Raw genomic sequence first — 25,332 nt, 5'->3', positions numbered from 1 at the left:
TGTGGCACACCCCACCCACACTCGTCCTCACTACACTTGCCACAACACCTCACCCTCGCCTAAACCTACATCCAACACCCCACCCAACCAAAATCCGAGAAACCCTTTCAAAGGGTACTGCCTGTAATGTCCAAAGACATACACTCTTACTGTCCCACATTCAAGGACCTCCATCCATCTATTAACTTTTTCCACATTATGTGCGTGGATGTTGATGATAATTTGGTTGTTGCATGTTGCTCTTAACTAAGCTTAGTTACCCTAAAAAGGTAGTTTAATCATTTTGCAGTGGCTTTATTAGTTCGTTTTACTAGAAGGTAATGACTTTGCCTTCAGTATTACTGTGTTGCCCACCTTACTATTAGTCTATTACACAATTAATCTTTATTTCATTAAAGCCACGCCTAATCTCGACATACAATTATCACCTTTCTGTTCTTTCCTTGCCTTTTATTAGAGGTTTATCTGCAATGATTCGGCATCCAAAATTATCTTCTTGTTAAGACTGGAATAAAATCATATGAACAAAGAAACCACGGGAGACAACGTATAAAACAAACAATTATAAGCATATAACATACACATAAACCACACAATCTAGTAGTACACTTGTATCGTTTTACTAGCTCTCTGCCGGAAGCATTGACGGAGCAGCCAGTTGAACGAACATAAGAAGTACTAGCTAGAAAGTTGTTTCCAATGTAGCTTCGCTTCCTGAGAAACCCAAAAAGCACAAAATTATATGACAGTTCTGCTTATCTTATAGGAACTTAGATAATAGTTTCCTCCATTATGCAAGTAGAAATTCCTACAAAGTAAGACTTCACATTCTTCCACTTCCTAGAAAGTTTTACTCCCATTTTTATGTCAATCAGACAAGCACGCAAAATACCAATGAAGGGGCAAGCATTGAACCCATTGAAGAAACCAAAAAACAAAATACAAAAAAGAGTTAATAAGCTAAAACAAACAAGAAATTTCAATGATAGTCTATATAGACTATTCCTGTATAATAGTAAGGCTCTACACATGCCATATTTACACTCAATATTCTTCCCTCGAATCCCACCCAACCCATACATTATAATATTGGATGTCATGATAAAATTAACTTACAAATTCATACGACAGTGTAATTTACCAAAAACACTAGCATTTGAACCAATAAATACACATACTACAGCAAACAAGGCAGCCAAAAATGAAAATATGAAGTATCCCTTCATCCTGCCTCCTACACCTGCACTTGAAGACTTATTAGCACTAAGTGCGGCAGCAGAGATGGTATTTTTGGAATTTATTCTTACCCTACCGAAACTAGACATCCTATGAAACGCCTTGTTCAACAAAGCGCTCTCCGCAGCTGATGCAGGGGCGGCAGGTATAGACTCCACAAATGACCATATAGTAGATGACCAAGGTTGAGACTTTTCAGCCTCTTGACTTTGATTCAAGTCAGTGGAGATAGCTGCAGACATGCCGCCATATATAACACCTGAACATGCCCAAATACTCTAATATTAGCAATAAAAATCAAGAGGTTCAAGAGTTCTCCAAGCCGATCAAGGACAAGAGGTCTCTCCACATCAAATACAACAAAAGCACTCCTATAAACAAATAAGTGTTTAAAACATGGAAAAATGTGAATCAAGTACTATGATTCACAATCAACAGTTAGTCTATCTACACTTCGCAGATCAAAAGGGTATGTAATATGTCTGTTGAAATGGCAGGCTGAAATGTCAGTTCAGAAACTGCAAGTATATACCTGTGGATGGTAAGGGCATAGATCCCTTGTTATCTGTGGAGTTGAAGTTGCAGACAGTAGAATCATAAGTCCACAACTCATCCCCTGAAAACGAAAGCCCTTCCACTTGGTTAAAATAATAATTTTCCTGTGACCTATGAAATTCAGCAGGAGGCACTGTCTGATCATTAGGTGCCAAATCACGAAGAATGGCGTCAGCATCATAATACAAATCGAATTCACTCAACCCATCTTCTATTCTCAACTGCGAATCCTCTGGAATTACTCCACCGGTTGGTTGTGGAAGCACTGTACTGAGACCTTGGACAGGTTCTGGACCAAAAAGATCGTCCATTTCAATAAAATCATCATCGAGCACAAGTGTATTATTGGCTTCCTCATATGATGGATTTGTAACCGTACTCTGATTGTCTTCTTCACCAAGAAACTGCAACAAAAAAAAATAACAGAAAAACTCAGCATACAAGCTCCATCAAGAAAGTGCAGACTTAACAAGTTATTGTGTAAGACGGAAAACAGAAAATATATGCAGAAGACCAAAAAGAAAAAAAACAACTCAACAATGACAATGCGCAAAAACTGACCTGAGATAGTGCTTGCTCAAAGTCATCAATATTCACTGGCAATGGTCTAGGCTCATCAGGTACACAGTCTAAAAGCTCACAAATGTTGTTCACTGCTCGATCTACTTCGGCATACGTACAACTATCAGTAGGAGAATCATTGCCAACTTGCTGAGCTGTATTAAGCTGGTCGCAGCTGCTAGTGCTTTTGGGACAATCATCTTCAGCCCAATCTTCCTCCCTAAAAGGGGCTCCATACTGCTCCCCATTCTTAGGACCTGGACCACTCTTCTTAAAAACCTTGTAAATAACATAATAATCATGAACATTTTGGCACCTCTTAAGCTCATCTTCCTCTAATATATACTCATGCATCACCCAATCTGTACGCTGACCAGTAGGTGCGCGGCCCCTGTAAAATACCAAAGTTTTCTTAATGCCCACATTCCTGGAGTTACAGGCAATAGTGCGGTCCTTTCCAGTTGCTTTCCAGTACCCTTGTCTTGTAGCCCTGTTAGCCCTTGATCCATTTGGGTATTTCCTGTCCCTTGGGCTAAAAAAGAACCACTGTCGGTCCCCATTCTTCAGTACAGATAGCCCTGCATCAAACATTACCAGCAGACCAGTTAATAACTTGTTGCTCAATGCACATAAAATTCGTAACTAAGGGAGATAATCTATAAATGACAAGCGCAAACATAACAACATCATTAACTTTGGTCAAACTACAACAAGGAAGAAAAATTGTCTATTTTAATCAAGAGAAACGATGAAAAAGTGAGCTATGTTGTGGCTCGTCATTAACAGTCTGAAAGCCTTGCCGCCAATCGTTACTCTCTTTCTCTCTTTGTAAGTTTTTTGCTTTCAACAGAAACTTACGAAAAAGTTGAGTGAGTTGTGGTCTCAGATTAACTCTAAAAGAACCATCTACAATGGTTTCAGGCTTTCAGCAAACAAGGAAAAAAAACTTTAGGGAGCATACATACATACAGATCGATAAAACAATCACAAAGCACGCGGACAAGTAAACCACATCAAGATCAGCATACTCTCGAAATTGAGATCAGCAAATTGCATATAATATAGATCATGGTAAACAGGCAATTATTCAAAAAGACCAAAATAGAAAAACTCAAACAGAATTCAGATTAGAATCAAAAGCCTTTAATAAAACCAAACCACCCCATAATATTACACACTCCTCAAATAGCCAAAAACCCTCTATTGTTCCCAAAATCTCCCAACAGTTCGGATTTGGAAATTCCTCGGCTTAATCATACCAAGAATCACGAATTAACAAAGAATATTTCATACTCATAAACAAAATCTCCATATACATACATGATAAAACAATCTTTTTATCAACCACCAGATCAATTATCGAAAATTGATCATCAAAGCCAAGACCAAAAACGATAAAATTCCAGCTAAACTTCACAAAGAAACCTATCATTATCATCATTTGAAGTAAAATAACAATCTTTTATCAATAAAGAACATACAAAACCCTTTCCCTGCCTTCTGGCTTCTACCAAAAACAAAACGCGCACAAATCTAAATCATATCAATATCACATAAACATAACCTAATCAAATCGCAAAAATTAAAATTAAAAAAAGAAAACCCTAATACCATAAAAAGTTGGAAACCATCAAAGAAGTCAAAGTTTCCTGCAAACATCATACCAAGAATCAACCAAAATCAATCAATCAATCATCCCAAAAAAAAAAAAAAACACAAATCAGCAACAAAATTCAACAATCAATTCCTCCAAAAAAAAAAAACACAAAAAAAGAGTAAATTACCAGGTAATTCTTCAGGCTCACACTTATAAACATCAACTTCAGCGATTATATCAAGTTTCAATTTGCGATGCGAGATCTTCCTTTTCAAATAGTAAAGAATCAATTCTTCGTCAGTCGGATGAAATCGGAAACCAGGAGGCCAAACATCATCGGCCAAATTCGCCGCCATTAATGGAAGTGGTAAAAAGACTGCTAGTGAGGAGAGAGAAAGCGCCAGAAAATGAGGTTGAGGACTGAATAAACTTCTTCTGTACGAATGCGAATAATGTTGAGGAGAGAGAAAATAAACAACACAGCAAATTTTGTGGAAAGATAGAAAAAAAAAGAGAAAGTAAAGTTTTTGTACACACTGAGAATTGACTACAATGTCCTTACTATGTGGTGTGAATAACAGTTAATATGAGAAAGAGAGATGTGGTTTATTTTGGTGAGAATGAGAGGAGATAAATGGAAGAAGGGGAAAAATTAAGCAAAGAGACATGTTCTCCAAGATACTAGTATGTGGTCAACTAGTAATTTGTGTGGATTTTGGTCAAATTATTCAAGATGGGACACTTTCGGAGAAGGTGCATGATTATTATAAATTTTGTCATGTAATCCATAAGTTGTTGCTGATGTGGTCAAAAAGGTTGAGTTTAAAATGTATTATTTCTCTTGAAGTCTTTACTTTTTAGATAGTTCGAGCCCCACCAAAACTGGCAAGCATAGAACGGATCTTATCAATAAGCCCCTTCGGGATGTGAAAAATGCTCATCATATAAGTAGGGATGGCCTGTGCAATAGCTTTTATAAGAATCTCCTTCCCCCGTCTCGAAAGTAGCTTCTCTTTTCACCCTTGAAGTTTCTTCCAAATTCTCTCCATCATGCACGCAAAAGCAAACCACTGGCATAGTTGGAAGTCTTTATGCCTTCCAAAGTCTATGGGTGGTATGGGGTTCAAGGATTTGAAGTGTTTTAATCAGGCACTTCTAGCTAAGCAGTGTTGGAGGCTTTGTGAACCCGGAAACTCGTTGCTACAGGGGGTTCTAAAGGCACGGTATTATAAGCATATGGAATTTATAGAATCATTTCGTGGTCATGACCCTAGTTATTCGTGAAGGAGTATTTGGGGAGCAAAATCTTTGTTACTTGAGGGGTTGAAATGGAGAGTTGGAAATGGTATGAATATTAATGTTTGGGAAGATGCTTGGTTGCCTGGCAACGTCACTCACATTGTGCCTTCCCCGTCAAATGACAGTGATCCATCCATGCAGGTTAGCAGTCTCATTGATTTTGTTAATGGGTGATGGGATATGAATATGGTGAACCAAACTTTACACCAACATGATGTTATGCTGGTTGCTGACATTCCTCTCTCAAGGTCTTGGCCCTCGGATAGTCGCTACTGGTGGCCTACTAGTGATGGTGTTTACACTTTCAAAACAGGATACTGGCTCGGCATGCTTGGCCGTGAACGTACCTGGCAGCTCGCTTTTAGTACCATTGAGGCACCTATGTGGAAGCGTGTTTGGAGTCTACAAGGCCCACCGAAGTTACGTCACTTCATTTGGCAAGCGTGCAAAGGCAGCTTAGCTGTCAAAGCGCAACTTCGGCATCGTCACATTGTCCCAGATGCAACTTGTCAAACGTGTGGTGCTCCTGATGAAACTATTATTCATGCTCTTTTCCAATGCCCTCTAGTGGATGAGATTTGGAGACTTAGCTCCCTTGTAAGCATGGTTAATATGGCTCCTTTCTCGGCTTTTGCGGATCACTTTCTATGGATGATGAACAATGCCACTGTTGAGGAGTTTCACCTGTTCTCCACTCTCACTTGGGCTGCTTTGTTGTGTCGCAACAAGGCCCTCTTTGACACTTCGCCCCCTTCTCCATCCTTGATGGTTGTTGTGTTTTGTAGACTTGTGAAGGATTATGTGGAGTATCAAAAAAAGGTGGGAAGTACCGCTAGAAATGCTTCGTGTGGTGCTTCGGGCAGTTGGTCCAAACCCCTTGTTGGATGGGTAAAGGTCAACGTGGATGCTCATGTGTCTATGGGGAATGGTGTTAGGCTAGGTGTGGTGACGAGGGATCATGATGGTGATGTTTTGGCGGCAACAGTGATGAGAGTAAGATCAAGGTGGGAGGCAAGTGGTGCTGAGGTTGCGGCTGCTCGCTACGGGGTTGGTATTGCACGAAGATTTGGTTTGGCTTGAGAGTGATGCTGAAAGTGTGGTGAACAAGATTGTGGGGAAACATCAGAGTGCTTCTCCTATTTTCCACTTCTATTATGATATTTTTGCTTTAAGTAGTTTGTTTTCTTCGTTCCGTTGTAGTCATGTTAGGAGATTGGGCAATACTGTAGCCCAACTTGTAGCTAGATGGGAGGCCCTCTTAGATTCGAAAACTATTTATGTTGGTTCTTTTCCCCAAAGTTTAATCGCTTTGGCGGAGCTTGATTTAGTTTGAATAAAATGTGTTACTTGCTTCCCCTAAAAAAAAGATAGGTCATAGGGTTGTTTAGTAAAATTAATTGTTGTGTATTCATTGGTATTAGTAGTAGCTGTTAGCTGAGGGAAAAAACTTTATCAATCCAGTGGGTCAAAAACCACTACAAATAGAACTAAATAAATAGTGAAATCTAACTCATCAGTTTTAATAGTTTTTTAATTTTCTATTTCTAGTGGGTTAACTACCCACCGGGTAGATGTACCATTGCCCCTGTGTGAGTGCTAGTAACCGTCAGAAGTAATTATCAAATTAGTTTGCTTGAGATATATATTTCACACAAACTAGATACTATAGGGGTGTTTGGCAATTGGAAGTTTGGAGTAAAAAGAGAGTTTTGGACCACTTTTAGAGTTTTGACTAGTCAAAAACTCTAAAAGGGGTGTTTGGTAAAAGAGAGTTTTAGAGAGAGTTTTGGAATAAAAACTCTCAAAATAAAAAAGCTCCTATTATTAGGTAAAAATATGTTTAATGATTTGTATGCCTCTAATGATAATACAACCCATGTGTATTAAAAATGTCTATAAATGTCATTTCACACAAACAAATGGTAATAAGCTTTTAGCAATTAGTTAATTGTTACCAAACACATTTATAAAAGGAAAAATTGATTTAATCGGTCCCAACTTTGAGCGTCCTGATAAAATCAGTCCCAATTTTCACCTACCTACCTTCTGTAAAAAAAACCCTAAACACATCGATTTTGCACTTCTCCTCCCATGGCAGCACGTTTCTTTTTGTAAACGTGTGATGAGGTGGAAGGCAATTGAGGATTCGAAGGCATCGAGTTGGAAGCATGCGAGTAGGCTGTGCAAGGGGATGGGTGGGGTAGGGCCGTATGGGAGTGATGTTGCGAAGAGGAGAAAGAGGGGCGTGAGTGGTGGGAGATGATCAGCGAAGGAGATGGGAGAGAGGCGATTGTTGGCGGCGGTTTACTGGCGTTGTTGGAGCTCGCTGGTGGTGGTCAAAAGGTGGGGCAGTGGTGGTTGCTATGGTTTTTTGGTTTTGGGTGCCGAAGAAAAACAGAGGATTGTTTTTGTGTTTGTGAGAAATATGAAACCTCTATCAAGAATCAAGGCCTTCATCTCCAATCTTAAACATCAAACTCCATAGTCCACACATAAACATTTGAAGCAATTCAGTTGCGCATCCAAAGGAGATTCAGTAGGTTCACCTCAACAACCAAAATCTGAAAATTCACACTTCCAGATTTTGACTAACTTTGACCTACTCCACCTCGCAAATTTTTTTTCAAAAACCCATTTACAGCTCCTATAAATCTAGAATCCAACATCAAATGAGAGATAAATTAGCATTTAAAAGAATGAAATCCCTAACCACACACCCATTAGTATCCAATAGTTTCTCTATCCATTATTAGTCAATCACACTGAAAGATTAAATTCTTTATTAAAACCCATAAGATCAAAGGAGATGTGTGACATGGAGGGGAAGTGGGCGAGGAAGGGGTTGTGGAGTGGCAGGGGAGGGGAGATGTGGCAGTAAAGGGAGGTGGGCGGGGAGGGGTGGCAGGAGAGGGGATGAATGGCAGGGGAGGTAGGAAGGAGGAGAGAGAAAGAGGAAGAAAAAAGATAAGAAATTACAACAACTAAAAAAAATTTAAAAAATGTTTTACCTCTTATATAGGTGACTGGTTAACCTGGACCACTATTGTAATACACCTTCTAAAGTTGGGACTGAACAATAAAAAACCATAGTTGAGACTGTTTTCATCAGAGCGCCCATAATTGGGACCGATTAAATCAATTTTTCCTTTATAAAAAGGAGTTGTAAATCAGCAATCAAATCTGCTTAACAAAAACTCTAAGCTCTAAAAGCTAACTCTAAACTCTAACAGCTAAACTCTAAACTCTATTTGCCAAACAAGGCCTATCTCTATTTTGTAATGTATGTATAGCAGTAGTATCAAAGTGGCACATGAACCAAAAAAGAGGAAAGAAAGCGTATACAAATTTAATTTTTAGTGTCTATAGAGAGATTATTAATACATAAGATTAGTTGTCTCCCCTTTTCTATCTCTACCTCCATAATTTTCTCCCATCTTTGTTTCTCCAGCTAGCCTATCCCTCTCTATGGCTCCCCGCTGATCTTCACTTTCTTCGATCACTCCTCGATTGACATACCATCACTACCACTAATAAGGAATAATGAACAAAAAAATATTGATTTTAAATAATAAGGGAATCCAACTCTAAAATGTCCTTTTGCATAATACGCAATGTTTTTTTTTTTGCGTAAGGCAAAATGTTCAAAACTAAGATCAAATGTGCAATTAGAATTTAACATTATAATAATCAGTGCTACTACATATATGTTTTTTTAACATAATCAATGATGTTCAAAAACTAAGATTAAATGTATATTTTAATGAATTTGATTTATTTTACGGACATTTAATTTTTTGATGATGGGACCTAAATTTAATGTTCTTTTTAAGTCCTTGAAATGTCAATTTGAATAAGACGCAATAATCAAAATTAAGATCAACTTTTCTTTTAAGATATACCACTACGATAACTAAGCGGTGCAACATAATTCCATTTACCTAGTAATTAAGATACATTGTTCAAAAACTAAGACAAAAACTGGGTTGCTAAATGCCTTCCTATAATTTCTTATTAACATCCTAAAAATACGTATTTTATACTGTATATATATATCCCCCCTTCTTTCCCCACCACTATATATTGCACCATTGGACTCTATAGCCACCACCGCACCAATTTCCCGACGAGCTTGAATATACTAATTCAAAAATTGAATTTACTAATACGTTCAACATCTCATAGAAAAAGCGAAAGTCTAAAAACGAAACTAAGAACTTACTTTATTTCTTACTTCACTGGCTTTTTAAAGTTCATCAGCCAACAACTACAATCAATGACTAAAGCATGAAACTGGAGTAAAACTAAAAATCAAATACGTTTATGAGGCCTAAACCACTTATCTAAGTTTTTCAAGTTTCTTCTCTCTTCATGTTATTCTCAATCTTTCTACCTCTACAACCAAACCCAAAATCAATTATATGTGGTGATTGGAAGCTTGAAAAAGAAATCAATGATATCCAGAAAATCAATGACTCCTCTTCACGCCCTAAAAGAAATGGATGAAATTGAATTATTTTTTTGAAACAAAAAGAGGAGTTCACCATGGAGCCTATCGATATTTTTTTTAAAAAAGGAGGCATCTATGATAGGCGCTCCACCATAGGGTGAGGCGCTTGCCATGGACGTCTCCATCGATGGTGGATGCCTCACCATTTTATTTTTTTTAAAAAAAAAACCAAATGAATTTTGGTCTTGAATTTGTAGGAATCCATGTTAGAATGCTTCTCTTCAATCCATGGGGGATGGTAGACACTGTTCTTCAATTTGTTCAATTGTTTTTTTTGCAGATTTCAGGTGTATTAAATAATGTATGATATTGTACATTTGGCTGTGTTAATTAAATATTGTAGATTTGGGGGTATGGTGGAGGCGATGGCAGCGGCAGTGGCGGTGGCGGTTCTGGTGGTGGTGGTGGAAGAAGGGAAAGGGGAAGGAAGGTGGAGGGAGAATAAAGGAAAGGTATAAAATATTGTATAATTATATATATTTAGGGTGTTAGTAGGAAATTTTAGGGCGTCGAATATTAAATCCCATTTTAGATTTTAAAAACTTTATGCTTTTATCTTGCCCCACTTTATTGACACGCATTTCGTGTTTTTTTATTTTATTTGTATGCAAATCCTCTTCATACAAGCATGTGTAGAACCTAATTCAAGCTAACACAAACTTTACTTTTCATATCCAATCAGGAAAAAACACTTGAATTTTTTCCATGAATAACTTGTTCCATGAATAACTTGTGTGCGACATCTTGCTTCCAACTTGAATACGAAGTATAGGAATGATGTCATCAAGAATCTATTTTGAAAAGCTGCATATGCTAGGCAAAAGAGGAAGTCTTTGTACTACATGGATCGAATTGACTCCATTAATGTCGAGGCGGCTAGATATCTGTTGGACATTCCCCTTCATCTATGGCCTCTTCATCATGATGAGGGATGTAGATATGGTTTGCAAACCACGAACATGTCTGAAGTGTTTAATGGCGTCCTAAAAGGGGTAAGTTGTCTTCCGATCACTGCTTTGGTAAGAATGACATTTTATCGTGTCAATTCTTATTTTGCTACCAAGAGAAATTTGGATAGAAAAAGACTTGAGGAAGGCCATGATTATAGGCCGAAGGCGACTACCATATTGAAAAAAAATGGAGAAGGCAAGTGCTCATAAGGTGATTGTGTTTGACTATGAACGAGGGCTATTTGAGGTCACTACTGGACGTGGAGACCGTGCGTATTCCAGGGAAAGGTGGAAAGAAACACACGGTGAACTTAATGCAGAAGACATGTACATGTGAGAAAGTGAGAATATATAATAAGTTGTCGTGTTCTCATGTCCTTGCGGTCCGTCGATACTGGAGCTTGTCATATAGCAATTTTGTGGATGATTCTTTTATGACTACCGATTATCGATCTACTTATATGTCTTATTTCAAGCATGTGCATGATATGTACAATTGTTCTCCATATTGTGGTCCGAGAATTATAGTTGATGAGGGGCTAAAGCGTGGAGTTGGACTTCCGAGGTCCACTCAAATAAAAAATGAAATGGATGTAGCTGATAGGGCAGTCAAATATCGATGTAGCATTTGTAAGGTTGCGGGACATAACAAAGCAAAGATGCCCTAATAAGAACGATGAAGGAACATCTGGGTAAATCTGTTTTTGTAAGGATGCTTCTTTTATCACTACCGATTATCGATCTACTTATATGTCCTATTTCAAGCATGCGCATGATATGTACAATTGTTCTCCATATTGTGGTCCAAGAATTATAGCTGATGAGGGACTAAAATGTGGAGTTGGACGTCCGAGGTCCACTCGAATAAAAAATAAAATAGATGCAGCTGACATGCCCGACAAATATTGATGTAGCATTTGTAAGGTCCTGAGACATAACAAGCAAAGATGCCCTAATAAGAACGATGAAGGAACATCTAGGTAAATCTGTTTTCATTACAAACATAAATTTATATTATCATATTCAGTAAGACATAATGTATTATTATTATCATAGTCGCTTTATTTTTCCATTGTGTTACTAACTTATGTTAATTTTTTTTGCTCTTAGGTCTAATGGCACAATCCATCTTTCACGACCCCACTGATCGCAATTTTCTTACCCTCCAGGACAAGCATCAGAGTGAGGATGCCCGGAGGAGAATAGCGGACACGGTATTATCGTGCGATTGCATCATCATAGTCTCACTCTTGACTGGGAGGTTCACGATAGGGTTCTTCGGTATGTTGAGCGTGTTGGTTTCCTTGGTATCCATCGTTTGGTAGCTAGGGGAGGTTTGAAAATCGATCGACCACTTCTGACGGCATTAGTGGAGCGATGGAGACAGGAGACACATACCTTTCATTTGATTGTCGGGGAGACGACGATTACTTTAGAAGATGTCGCTGTTATCCTTGGACTTAGAGTGCACGGGCTATGGCTTACTCGTTCAGGCGAGGGTAATTGGGCTACAGCTGTGCACAAATTGTTAGGGATTTAGCCCACCACTCCGGAAAACGAGCGCAAAGTTTCCAGGGTTCGTTTTTGAGGTTGACATGGATTTGGTCCTAGTTTTTCTTGTTGCCGAACGATGCTGACGAGGAGACAGTGCATAGATTCACACGGGCTTACATTCTTATCTTGATGAGATCCATTCTTTTTGGTGATAAGAGTGGAGATATAGTTGAGGTGATTTATCTCCCACTCTTGGTTGATCTGGACGCAGCAGGAACATATAGTTGGGGTAGTGCGACCCTTGCATACTTGTATCGGCAACTATGTTGGGTATCACATAGGGGTGCAAGGGAGGTAGCTGGACATGTGTTGTTGTTACAACTTTTGGGCATGGGAGCACATACACATCGACAGACCTGAGATTTCGAGGGTGCGGGACCCAGCTCCACAATTTGACGATGGCGTTCCTGTTTTAGGCTCCCAACATGTTCTGGAGGTTGACCCCTTAGATGTTAGGTAATATGCACTGTCTCATATTTATTAACGTTATTTATTTAATATCATTTTTTAGAAAGATATTAATGTGTATTTCTTTTCAGTTGGCTTCGGGTACACCTCACCAGGTCCACTTAGCAAGTGGGCTTTCTTACTACAGGGATGCACTTGACCCATCAGGCGGACGAGTAGGTAGATAGCGTCTCACATTCCTAACTTATATACATTAGTAGACCTCTCTCACACGCCTAGTATTTGCAACCTTCTTTCTTTGTAGATGACTCGGCAGCCGTATACTGAGGCGAGACTTGTGTTGTTACCTGCTATATGTCAAGCTGATCGACATGTATGGCGCACATTGGCTCCACTTATTTGTTTCGACATTGTGGAGTTTTATTTTCCTGATCGAGTTATGCGCCAGTTTGGATTCGAACAGATGATTTCAACACCTTATGATACGAGTACAACCCTTCATGACATAGATTGGAGGTCGAAGAACAAGAATTATTCGCTCAGACGTCGACCTTACATAGCGTAGTGGGGTGAGCGCGAGAGACGTGTTGTTCAAGGTACTCCGTTTAGTGGTCGTACTCATGTCATTGAGGAGTATATGATATGGTATCGTTGCATCACGAGGTTGCGCATGACAGATCGATTGAGGTGACCTCCTTCTACGCATTATCAGCCTGTGTCTACAGATATAGTACTGGTAAGTCACATGATTTGTATTTACACTTTTATTTATCTTTGAAACTACTTAATGTATATTTTTCTTTCTATGCAGGCACATACTTTATCTGATGTTGCTCATAGGTGCAGTACTGCACTGGAGGCTGCCGAGTCATTGCCTCCAGATATGGGGGCTAGTTGTATGCACACACATTGGAGACCATGAGGGGCTTGTGTATTGACGCTGTTGGCCGAGCTGGACATGGCACATCTATAGGGCGTGCCTACTTCTGCTGCACATACATCGACTTCTACATCTTTTATGCCCGCTGCCCACACATCTACCACGACACCTTTTGCTTTCGCCTCCAGTCTGTCAGAGGACCTACCGACAACGTTCGTCCACCACTCCGTCTTCTCTTGATGCCATTGCGGAGTCTAAAGAGTAATTCATATAGACATACACAAAAGAAGAAGGGGGGGGGGGGGGATTAGCACTTTCATTTATTGTTTGTATAGTTAGTTAGTTAACGCTATGTTACATTTTAAACTATGTTTGTGATTGATCTATTGTTATATGTCATTTTCTTAATCTCTCTTCATCATTAAGCAATTCTTGGATAAATTTGAATTTGCATGAACTTGATGTTTGGTGATTGATGTGTGGATAAACTTGGTGTTGTTGGATGATTGAAGAGATATGGTGCTGGAATTGCAGGTTGGAGAGCTTATTTTGTAATATTTCAAGCATTTTGGCCAGTTATGGGAAAACAGCATTGGCTGGGGGATCTGTGCATATAAACCGCTACTTCGAATAGCGGTTCATAAACATAAACCGCTATTTTGAGTAGTGGTTCATATACGCCAAGGCTGCAGTGGCTGCCCACAGCGAACCGCTACCTGGAGTAGCGTTTTGTTTTCCTTACTGTAGCGGTTAATTTTAAAGTGAAACGCTACTCCGAGTAGCGGTTTATTTGGGCGAAAACAAATTTTTCTTTTTTTGTGAGTTGTTCTACATGAACGGTACCTCAAATTAAGCGCATGTGAGGAATTGATATCCATTTTAACATTTTTCAAGGAAAAAATTAAAAAAAAAACTTACATATTGCAATTTTGATTTTAGTTTTGTAAAAAGAAACCTTCTTCCCAAAATAAAAAAAAAGGAAAAAGAGCAGCCCAGTTCTCCTTCTCACATTTTGCGTTATTTTGTGTCTCTCTCCAAGGGTTTAACAATCCCCTGCATCTTCTACACTTAAACAGCTCGTTTTCTCTTCCACACACTCTTGCATTCGTTCGAGATCCATTTCTTGGTTCCAGTCAACATGAAGATGACTACGGGAGCCTTCAATGGCAACATGAAGGTAATTTCTTTTTCGCTTTTATTCCATTTATTTATCACTTGCTTCAAATTTCTATATTCTTTCACTTTAAATTCTGGGATTTATTGGGTTTTTTTTTGTTTTTTGTTTTTGATTGATTTCTGGGTTTGATTTTTACTACTGTCAATACTTTGTGATATATGGAAAAAAGCTTCTTATTGAAAGCACACCACATGTTTGTGAAAATGCGCAAAAGAACTATGGTGGAAGAAGATACATCGTTTGTTCTTTTTGATATTTATGACTTATACTACTTGAACAATGGAAGATTGGGGAATATTCATATTTCATATGTTATTTATTTTTTCTGTGAAAATTTCATACTTCATGTTCTGCTAAATAAATTAGCTTTTTTTAATTTGAATTTAAGAGTTAGGAATGGCTTACATTGCATATAATGGTGTATGGTGATTGAATACTGAATAGATAGGGAAAGCTAATTGGGTTTGAAACTGCAATGTCGCTTCATGAGGTGAATTTGTGTCAATTAATTCAGAGGCGGTTTTGTATAAGTACCATGCTCTATTCATATATTATGGAAATTTTCAATACTATGTTTAAAACATGTAGCTTCTGGTGTAATTCGGTAGTTGATGGGATGTTTTGTTGTGGTATAATGCTAGATCATGTCTAAGAATTCGTGCTACTTCATATAAGACTGATTTGGATATTCTAATATTTGGCAGTGGTGATGCATCTTTAGCTTCGATGAGATAATTTCCTATTGTGTTTGGTTTGCAAGTGTAGGCTCGAGTAGTTTAGTCCAAATATACTTGTCATTTGCCTCTTTCTAATAAAAGATGTTTGTTCTTTATGCAGAAAGCACTTGCTGGTTTGAGGCGTATAGATTTGGATGGTTTGCGGTGGAGGGTTTTTGATGCCAAAGGCCAGGTGAGAACCTTCATTACCTTTTCATGATGCTATCCCCCACCCCTTAAAAACTGTATCTTCTGACATATTTACAGAAATTAGACTTGTCCTTTTGTGAACAGTAAACATTAAGATTTCGTTTTGTTATTCATTAGAAGAAAATAATTCAATGGCTATTGAGTTGTAGACCGCGTTAAGTATGAGGATGTAGATATCTGTCCTTGTCTTTATTTTTGGATCCCTATGGTTGTGCACCTTGTCTATATCATTTGACGACCTTCACTTGAAAACATCTAGAATATCATTTGACATGCGCAGATTGTCATTCTTTTGCCTTTTTTTGAATTATTTGTTAATCTTCGCTTAACCACCATCGTGCTCCTTCCCTAATGTTTCAAAGAGAGGTCGAATGCTACAATTTTTTAGTACTTTACTTGCAGGTGTACTTTTTTCTCAGTGCCTTCTTGTTACCTGGATTTGATTGTGTGCATTGCAACATTTCTATTGTTTTGGCTTAGGTTCTTGGGAGGTTAGCAACTCAAATTTCTACTGTGGTCCAAGGGAAGGATAAACCAACGTATGCTCCTAATCGTGATGATGGGGATATGTGCATTGTTCTTAATGCAAAGGACATCTGTGTTACAGGGAGGAAACTTACAGATAAGTATTATCGATGGCATACTGGGTAAGCTCTTATGATAGCTTGCTTTAATAACTGAATTTCATATTACGATGGACAAAGAGAAATATAATTTGCTATAATTTCTGAATCGAACTTAAATATAATCTAATTGTTCCAGGCTCAAAATAGAATGTACATAGAAAGAAATAAACTAAATTCAATATTTCTATTTTTTAGAATTATGGTACTTAGGGTGGAAGAAGAATTATCTTCAGAAGCGTTTCTGTGTTATGTACTCGAACCTTTTGGTATTTGCTTAATATAGAAAGTTCTGTAGATGGCAATTTGGCATTATCTGCTGCGTGGTCTTTCATTGAATTCAAGTGGTGGATTGATTGTAATCGTCTGCATAAAGAATGTTTCTGATGTTTTGCATTGTTTGCTAAACTGGTCTGCGAAGTGGGGAGTCTGGGATCAGAATTGGTATGTTTATTAGACAACTTTTGTACTAATTTCTGTCTATATTGGTTTCTATAGGTATGTGGGCCACCTTAAGGAAAGAAGTTTGAAGGATCAGATGTCCAAGGATCCTACTGAAGTTATTCGTAAAGCTGTCCTTCGAATGCTTCCTAGAAATAAGTTACGCGATGTGAGTGTTACAAACATATCCTGAAAAACTCTTATGTAGTTTAATTTGAGATTTTATCTGAATTTTGTTTACTTGCTCATTCTTTAGCCTATCCCCTTCTGGTTTCTGCACATTCTTTTGTTTTCCCTATTGTTTTACCCTATATTTTGGTTGTCACTGACTTCTGGCATCAGCTTAATTCAATTGATCTAGAATCCAAGAAAAAGCTGCTTACATTTGACTCTGATGAGTGCAGGACAGAGACCGGAAACTTAGGATATTTACTGGTGATGAACACCCCTTTAGTGATAAACCCCTTGAACCATACGTCATGCCTCCTAGACAAGTGCGAGAAATGCGGCCTCGTGCAAGAAGAGCCTTGATTCGTGCACAAAAGAAGGCAGAGCAACAAGAAAGTGGCACCACTACGAGGAAAAACGGTAAGAAAGAAGAAAAGGCAGGAGTTAGTGCGTGAAGTTTATAGAGGCATGATGCTTTTCTCAATGAAGATGTGATGTTTAAAATATTTGAATGCCACAAATACAATCATGGGTTTCACTCATGTAAAGAAGGGATGTTCACCGCTACCGTGGCTTGTGTGAGTAGAATTTTGGCGTTACTCGTTTACATTTGTACTAGTAATAATGATCTAATGTTGCCCAAGATTGGAGACCTTTTTTTTCTGCTCGAAACATAGCAAAAAGAAGCTCCTTTGAATGTTTATTTTATGCAGTAAATGTCTTCTGAATGAAGAGTTCAGACTTCAGCCCCTCAATCTGCAATAACATTCTGTGGTGTGCTAGCTAATTGCTGTTTTTTCTTGATCATGTAACGACTGCAAAGCGCTAGTCTACAAACATATCTTAAGTGGGATACTGGGATACTTTGTATTCTATAAACATCTACCTAGCCATTTTTGCAGTGCATAACAGTTGGTTTTGCAAAGACAAGGGCGATGTTGTCATTTGAAGCTCAAGAGACTCGCGCTTATATGCAAATTGAATTATGTATACCACATTGTCAAATCTAATAGAATGGTAGAGGAAACAAATCCTTGTTAATAAGGGAATGTTGCATTTCAATGATGGTACTGAAAGTTGTACGCGCAACTGCGCAAGTGTGAAGTGAAAATACATTTATGTCCTAATTAGATGTAAGTTTGAAGTGAAAAGACAATTGTGCTAAGATGCACAAATTTGGTACGTCTCAGCCTCTCAGGCCCTTGAAATCGCAATTCGCAAGTACTCGCTTCCTGGTAGTTTTTTCGAAGATCTATGAGTACTTTTCATGCAAATTAGTCCCACCATCAATAATTATCACCTCTTACCTCCTGGAGTCTGGAGAGTTTGACAATGATGATCTAAGCATATTTATAAGTACATGAATCAATTATTCAGACATCAAAAGTGAAGGATGAAGCCTCCATGAAAAGGAGCACATAACATGCTATATTAAGTTCTAATTTCATACACAGGCTCTGGAGAAATAATCAAAGAAACATATATACATTAGTTACATACATCTTGACATCTAGATACCAATTGTGACCATGATTTTTTTAGCAGGAACTCAATTGTCATCGTCAGACAGTTCAGCATCTAAGAAAGCATCATTTTCTTCTCCACTATCATATGTTTGCAAGTAGGCCTCTTCATCTTCATCCTATAAAGCAGTGAATCAGCAAGAATACAATGATAAAAAAGGATACCTTCTGCAAAACCACATCCATTCCATTGTAGAACTCTTAGTTCTTGAGCGTACCAAAATTGTGATTCTTTTCCCTATTAGTTTTTGTACTAACAATGTACTTGTTTCCTAATCATAAATTAAGGGAAGGAGGGGAGAGAAAGAGCGAGCTTTTGGAACGTTTTTGTTGGACAGAGCACATTTTACAGGAAAACACGTTTTAAAGTTAGTTCTAGAAAACAAAGAAAAGTTATAAAGAAAGGATTATGAAGGGGAGAGGATGAACGGGAGACAAGAAAGATGAAGGTAAGGAATTGGGGGGGGGGGGGGAAGGGATGTGGCAATCCTTAGGAAGATGCTTTCCATCCTTGGAACTATTTTCCATCCATTATAAACCAAATAAAGGCATTTAGGAAAACCACTTTGCCAGTAAAATGTTTTCCTCCCAACCAAACATGGAAGGATATGATTCATTCGAAAGGGGAAGGAAAAAGGACTCCCTCTTTCATTCCCTTCCCTATTTCCTAGCCAAACAAGGTAAAATTGATCAGACTGTTCCTCCATTTTCTTTCTAGCCAGATCATCTAAGCACATTTTAAGTGACAAACTGATCTATGATGAATGCACAAGCATACAATAACCCTCTTACCTCTTCCATGTCATCATCAGAAGGAATTGAAGAATCGTCCAATTTTTCATAAAATGTTTTATCATCAATTTCTTTTCCGTCTTTCATATCTTCCTGCAGAAAAGTTAAAAAAAAGTAGGTCAGCCTTAGAGTTCACTTTGAAGATTCAACAAGACATGCCAAATTAAAGTAGATTCATACTATTTCAGACTTCAGCAACTCCATTTGTTCCTGTAAACTTAAGATATGATGCTTCAGACCCTGCAATAGGCACAAGTCACAAGACAAATGTAAGAAAGAATGACTTCATCTACTTATATGGTAAAAGGGCATACATATCACCAGAACTCACCTCACGTCTTTGCAGTTCGATTGACCGTGCTAATGCCTGCCTTTTTGTCAGCAAATTCCTAGGCCTTAATCGAAGAGGTTGCTGATAGTTCTTTCCTCGATAAATGATGATTGCGTAGCCTTTAGTAGTTTTATCTATTGATACAAGCACCCCACCAGTCTCTGCTTCCAAAAATATAGCCACATGTTTTACTTGTGCAAAATTTTTTCCCCTCACAATTACCTTTACCAACTCCCTGAATTTCCAGTGTAGATGTATGTTCTCTATCGTACCATCAAAAACTTCTCGCCTCCCTGTAAAAAATAAGGTAACTCTTATGATTGATTCTTTTGGATGACAATAAGAAGCCTAAGAACTAAGCTGGCATGCTTACCCACAAGCAAGAAAGGCTTCATGCTTAGGCCCATTTTACGAAATACTAGTCTTTCCTCATCAGTTATCGTTTCTGAATCCGTAGGGAGTTCTTCTGGCTCTAGATATCCCTGCACTTTTTCCAAAGCCTTCCCAGCCCTCTTGAGCTTCTCATTTGCCTGCAGGCATTGACAACAAGAGAGTGTGAGTCAGAAAGCATATTTGTCAGTGCTCACTATGTCCTGATATCTTATCTGTATAGATAAAGTAACTTACAATAGCTAGTTTTTTATTAAGATATGTAATCAGTGATGCACGTCTAGCCAGAGCAGATTCTTTCATCATTTTCTCCACGTCTTCGTTGTTTGGTTGCTTTCCCCAACGAGAGGTTGCAGCAACAGTCTCTGCGAGAGTCCCAGCAACCATGGGAATCTTATAGTTTTTCGAACTTGAATTAACCAAAGCTAATGCACTCCGTCGGTCTTCTTCTTCCTGATATTGAAGCAATGTCATCCTTTCCCTTTCTTTCAGTGATTCTGTTACGTTTGGGGGTAAGAAGTCATTACCCCGATAAAAGACTATGTACTCTTTATTTCTTGAGAGTAATGTCCCCCTAGTCAATCTCTGCGATTGCAAGTTGAAAGTGCTCATGAGAAAATATGGCATATCATAGAATCAATAATGTCGCATAATTAACAAAAGGAGATACAAGCTGTGCCGTTAAGATGTTGATAAATGTCTAATGATGATTCAATTTAAAATAACTGAATAACTAAAACAAATGCTGATCTAGATGATTCAATAACAAAAAAAAAAAAAAAAAAAAAAACTATCAAAAGACTACAACAAAATCCTACCTTCACGATTTTATGAAATGAACAGTAGATTTTAACTTCATTCTTTTTCAGGATTTGAAAGGAAGTTATGATAATCCAGAATGAACAAAAGCGTTTAGAATCTCTAGTTGATATGTCTATGTGAAGTAAAAAGCGAATGAGGCGGCAACCTCTCAGCACAGTCCGCTAGCCTTTTCTTCATAATGTGATACATATATAGATATGAGCAAACCTATATAGGATCTTGATGTACTAAGTTCAATGCTTCAAAAAGAAAGAGGAATGGTTGGTCTCTTGCTTTCTACAGAAATCATGTCCGATTTCATCTCAGCTTTTCTGGCAATACAACAACCGAACAGAGAAGGCAAACCTCACCTTCAGCTCCTCAGCCATTCTGTCATTGCAAGTATATAAGACACCACGTTTAATAGCGATCTTGGCAATAGCACTTTTCTCCCATAACTTCACCATAGCTGCAGCCAGACCTTGGAGTTCTCTGCTCCTCCCTACAACAATACATTTGAGAAAAACCCAGTGAGGTCAGCATGGCTTCATAATTGTAGATTGTTGTTTACTAAAATCATTTCTGACATACCCAAAGCAAAATGTGGAGGGGAGGCCCTTGCAATCCTACGATATTCTGTTGTTTCCTTGTCTGTCAGACCACGTCGTACACCATAAGGAAGAAGTCTATATGGAGTTCTGTACCCTGGAACCACTGCTGGAAGCGCGTCTGCATCAACAGGCAATGGAGGAGGACCAGACCAATCTACATATCGTGGCCCCAACTCATTCAAAATATTGTCGAGCTCACTCATTTCCATTGACTCTTCTTTCGACAGTTTTCTTGGAAGTCTCACAGAATCAGGCACACGTTTTCCTTGATTATGCAAAACATCTAAATTGACTTCCTTCTCTTCCTTATATGATTGTACACAGTCTAGTTGGTAAGTCGATCCTCTGAATAGCACCACCGAACTACCCGATCTCCATATCACCAAGCCACCAGTTTTACTCTGGGAAATGATATTAGAAACATACCTGAGGTTAAAGACAACCCTAAAGCAACTACAATTCACACACACATTCATATATAAAGCATGAGTATACAGCCAGTTCAAAAAATCAAACAAGATTATTCGAAAGAAAGAACTTTCATACATTTTCAGAATAAGAGACTAGAAGCATCCCAGTACCACTCCATCAAATGCCTCAATTTATTTAATCCTACACCCAATGAAACAAGCTTCAATGCATGATTCACTATATTTAGGGTGCGTTCTCTTCACTTTAAAAATAATTTAGAAAATATAAGTTTCAAGAAGTTAGATTAGTTCAGATAAGTTACAATAAGTCTCAGTAATACTTTGTTTGGATAAGAAGAATTGGAGAGTAAGGGAGGGAAGGGAAATGGAGGGAAGAGAAAGGGAAGGGAACTAATTCCCTTGTTTGGATGAGAGTTGGGGAAAGGAAGGGGAGGGATCCATTTCACCTCCCTTTTTAATAAACACCATCACTCCAAAACTGGAGAGATTTGGAAGGAAAATGTAGCTCCACCCTTCACCTCCCTTTCTTTCCTAGTGCTATCAAAACAAAGTGTGAGTTCTCGTTAGTTCAGATAAGTTTCTATGAATTACAAAAAGTTATAAAATACACTCCGTTAGCTTCTAATAAGTTCAAAAGTTTGAATAAGTTCTGATAAGTTCAAATAAATTCAGATTAATTTGAATAGGTTCCAATAAGTTCAATTACATAAAGACGAGTTTAGTTTAAAATAAACACCATCCTTTTTAATAAACACCATCCCTCCAAAACTAAAGAGATTTGGAAGGAAAATGTAGCTCCACCCTTCACCTCCCTCTCTTTCCTACGTGCTATCAAAACAAAGTGTGAGTTCTCGTTAGTTCAGATAAGTTTCTATGAATTACAAAAAGTTATAAAATACACTTTGTTAGCTTCTAATAAGTTCAAAAGTTCGAATAAGTTATGATAAGTTCAAATAAATTCAGATTAATTTGAATAGGTTCCAATAAGTTCAATTACATATAGACGAGTTTAGTTTAGAGTTCAGATAAGTTCAAATTTCAAGTGAGGAGAACGCACCCCTCATCTACAAACGTAAATCATAATACAAAATGCACGAAACATTGTTAAGAAAAGCAATCTAACCTCAAGAACATCATGAATCCTTTTCATATTAAGCATAGATGGCCCTTCGAATTTCAGCTTCACCACCTCATCAATCTTCCATTTATCATGAATTTCCTCCACCAAGACTTGTGTAACACCTGCTGCCCCAACTTTAATCCTCTCTTTCATCCTCAATGCCACATTCCTCAATCTCTTCAATTCATGTTCTGGGACCAATTTCTCTGCTATCTCAGTCTTTCCCTTCTTTTCCCCATCTCCATCACTTTTCTCGGAACCGGTTTCGGACACCCATGGCAACCTATCTTTACTCTTCCCTTGAACAGAACTCTCACTAACAACATCATCATATTCACTGCTAAATAATGTTACTTTACTTTCTTCTTGTACACTAACATTTTCAGGAGCTAAATTATTCGACAATTTCTCACTAAATTCCACAACATTAGACTGATAAGTCCTAACTAATTTGGGTTCTGTCAATTTCTTTTTCTCAACAAACGAAGAATTTATCAAACTATAATCCAAAGTAGAATTAACAGGTTCACTTACAGTATTACTCAAAGTTTGATCAACATTTCTGCCAAAATCCAAACTGGGTTCTTCAATTTTGCATCCATCAATCAAATTAACAGATTTTCTAGGATACCCAGAAGTTAATTCTATCTCTTTGTGAATTTCCACCATTTCTGATGATGGTGAAGCTTCTGAAATCAAAGATATCGGTTGTTGTTCTTCTTCTTGTTGTTTTTGAAGCTGCCATGGGAATTTCTGAGTTTGAGAAATGGGTTTTACAGACCATTTTTCACGGATTTGGTCGTAGAAACTTGGCCTGGGTTTTCTTTTCTTCTTCTCGATGTTGGGGAGTTGGGTTTGTGTTTGGATAGTTTTCTGAGAACAACGAAGAATGAGGAGGTTGTGTAGTTTAGGAGAAAGAGAGGAAGAAGATGAAGAGGAGGGGTTTAAGAAGGGGTGGGAGAAAGATTGGTGAGATATTGAAATTGCCATGGCTGATTATCACATGAGCATGGCATTGTTTTTGTTCTTCAATAGGAAGGCCATTATGGTGATATAACAGATCAATTAAGCCGGTAGGCATGGATTGGCTCGGACCAAGTCTCGGAGTACTTGGTCCGAGCCTGAATTGCCTCAATTGGTACTAAATTGAAATCGTATTATTAGGTATTTGGATTTGACAGATATTTTTATTTTTTAATAGATCAATTAAGGTATATTTTAGAGAGAAAGTTTCACTAATTATATATACATTTCTCAAAGAAATAGTTCATCAGATTGGGGTTCGGATCCTCTAGAGTTTTATGAAAACTCTACAAAGTAGAGTTGAATCCTAACCATATATTATAAAATTAAGGGCTAATGACTAGTGGGAAAGGAGAAGATATGGGCAGAATATTCGGGGGAAAATCGGGGGAATTTTTGGGAAAGAAAATACAAGCCTTTGATTTCTTAGTCAGCGACTGATATTTAACGAACTCTACCGTGTAGAGTTATTTTGAAACTCTAGAGGATCTTAACACATCAAAGATTGGGGGTGGGAAAAGTCCTCTTCAACATTTTATGCGTATAATAGTTTTCGATCACATTTACAAAATAAAAAATAGTGTCCTTAAATTAAAGTATTGTATGTTGAACTTCAAACTTGACAAACATTGTGAAATAATGATAAATGTTTGTATATAACAATTATGAGGTTGTGTGATCAAGTGATACTAGAAGCATTTTGAGGTTGGAAATTTATTCACCTTTCTTCCCACTTTGAAGTCCTTAAGGTAGTGTTTGGATAGAAGAAATTAATTTCAAGTGACACGTTTCAAATTCTATATTTCGAATACTCACATTCAGTTTCAAATCATCAGTTTGGGAAAAACAAGAATTATGAATTCATCATTTCGATTCTTAAGCATTTACTTTTTGGGATTGCAGCGCAAATAAGAAGATTGGATCAAGGATCTTGACATGAGAAAGCTTGGGGAGAGAGAAATCTTGACGTGAGAAAGCTTAAGGAGAGAGAAAGCCCAAGGAGAGACAGAGCACGAAGAGAGAGAATGAGCGACATTTATTTGGGATTTCAAATGACAAGTTTTGATATTGGATTTCAAATTTTCAAATATAGGTTTATGTTTTGAATAGGTTGAAATTGGGTCAATTCCAAATTCAATGTTTTGGGTTATCCAAACATGTTATTCGCCAAATCAAATATTTCAAATGAAATGTTTAAAACCAAACAAGCCATAAAGGGGTTTGAGATTTGCTTGTATAACTGGAAAATACTACGTAGTATGGACGTGTAATCATCAAAATAAATGCTTGAAAAAAAACAAATAAAGGAAGGAAAGATTTGAGAGGATTATGAACAAAATTGATAAGGCGAAATAAGAAATGATTTCCAATTTCTAACTGTTAAGAACAGATCTCATTCCTACTAATAGGGTTTGAAAAATTTGAATG

The 25,332-nt window shown here is 37.8% G+C and overlaps 4 protein-coding genes across 4 annotated transcripts; 2 read left to right on the top strand and 2 right to left on the bottom strand.

The window, feature by feature from the left end:
- Positions 1–550: 550 nt before the first annotated feature.
- LOC104909031 (NAC domain-containing protein 17) lies at positions 551–4,519 on the bottom strand. The gene is made up of 4 exons (XM_010698207.4): positions 4,137–4,519; positions 2,353–2,930; positions 1,769–2,195; positions 551–1,495 (listed from the first exon to the last, which is right to left on the bottom strand). Exons 1-4 carry the CDS (start codon positions 4,303–4,305, stop codon positions 1,113–1,115), a joined length of 1,557 nt encoding a protein of 518 aa, XP_010696509.1. The 5' UTR covers positions 4,306–4,519; the 3' UTR covers positions 551–1,112.
- Positions 4,520–5,434: 915 nt separating this feature from the next.
- On the top strand, positions 5,435–6,328 carry LOC104909080 (uncharacterized). The gene has a single exon (XM_010698266.1). It carries the CDS (start codon positions 5,435–5,437, stop codon positions 6,326–6,328), a length of 894 nt encoding a protein of 297 aa, XP_010696568.1.
- Positions 6,329–14,499: 8,171 nt separating this feature from the next.
- On the top strand, positions 14,500–17,637 carry LOC104909030 (uncharacterized). The gene is made up of 5 exons (XM_010698206.4): positions 14,500–14,724; positions 15,562–15,633; positions 16,131–16,297; positions 16,772–16,883; positions 17,119–17,637. The coding sequence occupies exons 1-5, from the start codon at positions 14,686–14,688 to the stop codon at positions 17,335–17,337; spliced, it is 609 nt and encodes a 202-aa protein (XP_010696508.1). The 5' UTR covers positions 14,500–14,685; the 3' UTR covers positions 17,338–17,637.
- A 632-nt stretch (positions 17,638–18,269) lies between these two features.
- On the bottom strand, positions 18,270–23,925 carry LOC104909029 (CRM-domain containing factor CFM3, chloroplastic/mitochondrial). The gene is made up of 9 exons (XM_010698205.4): positions 22,885–23,925; positions 21,311–21,731; positions 21,091–21,221; positions 20,156–20,503; positions 19,902–20,058; positions 19,529–19,821; positions 19,378–19,437; positions 19,198–19,290; positions 18,270–18,524 (listed from the first exon to the last, which is right to left on the bottom strand). Exons 1-9 carry the CDS (start codon positions 23,869–23,871, stop codon positions 18,432–18,434), a joined length of 2,583 nt encoding a protein of 860 aa, XP_010696507.1. The 5' UTR covers positions 23,872–23,925; the 3' UTR covers positions 18,270–18,431.
- Positions 23,926–25,332: the final 1,407 nt, after the last annotated feature.

Source organism: Beta vulgaris, chromosome 8 (genome assembly GCF_026745355.1).
Source record: "Beta vulgaris subsp. vulgaris cultivar EL10 chromosome 8, EL10.2, whole genome shotgun sequence".
NCBI lineage: Eukaryota > Viridiplantae > Streptophyta > Magnoliopsida > Caryophyllales > Amaranthaceae > Beta > Beta vulgaris.
This window is presented reverse-complemented; position numbering and strand designations above follow the sequence as displayed.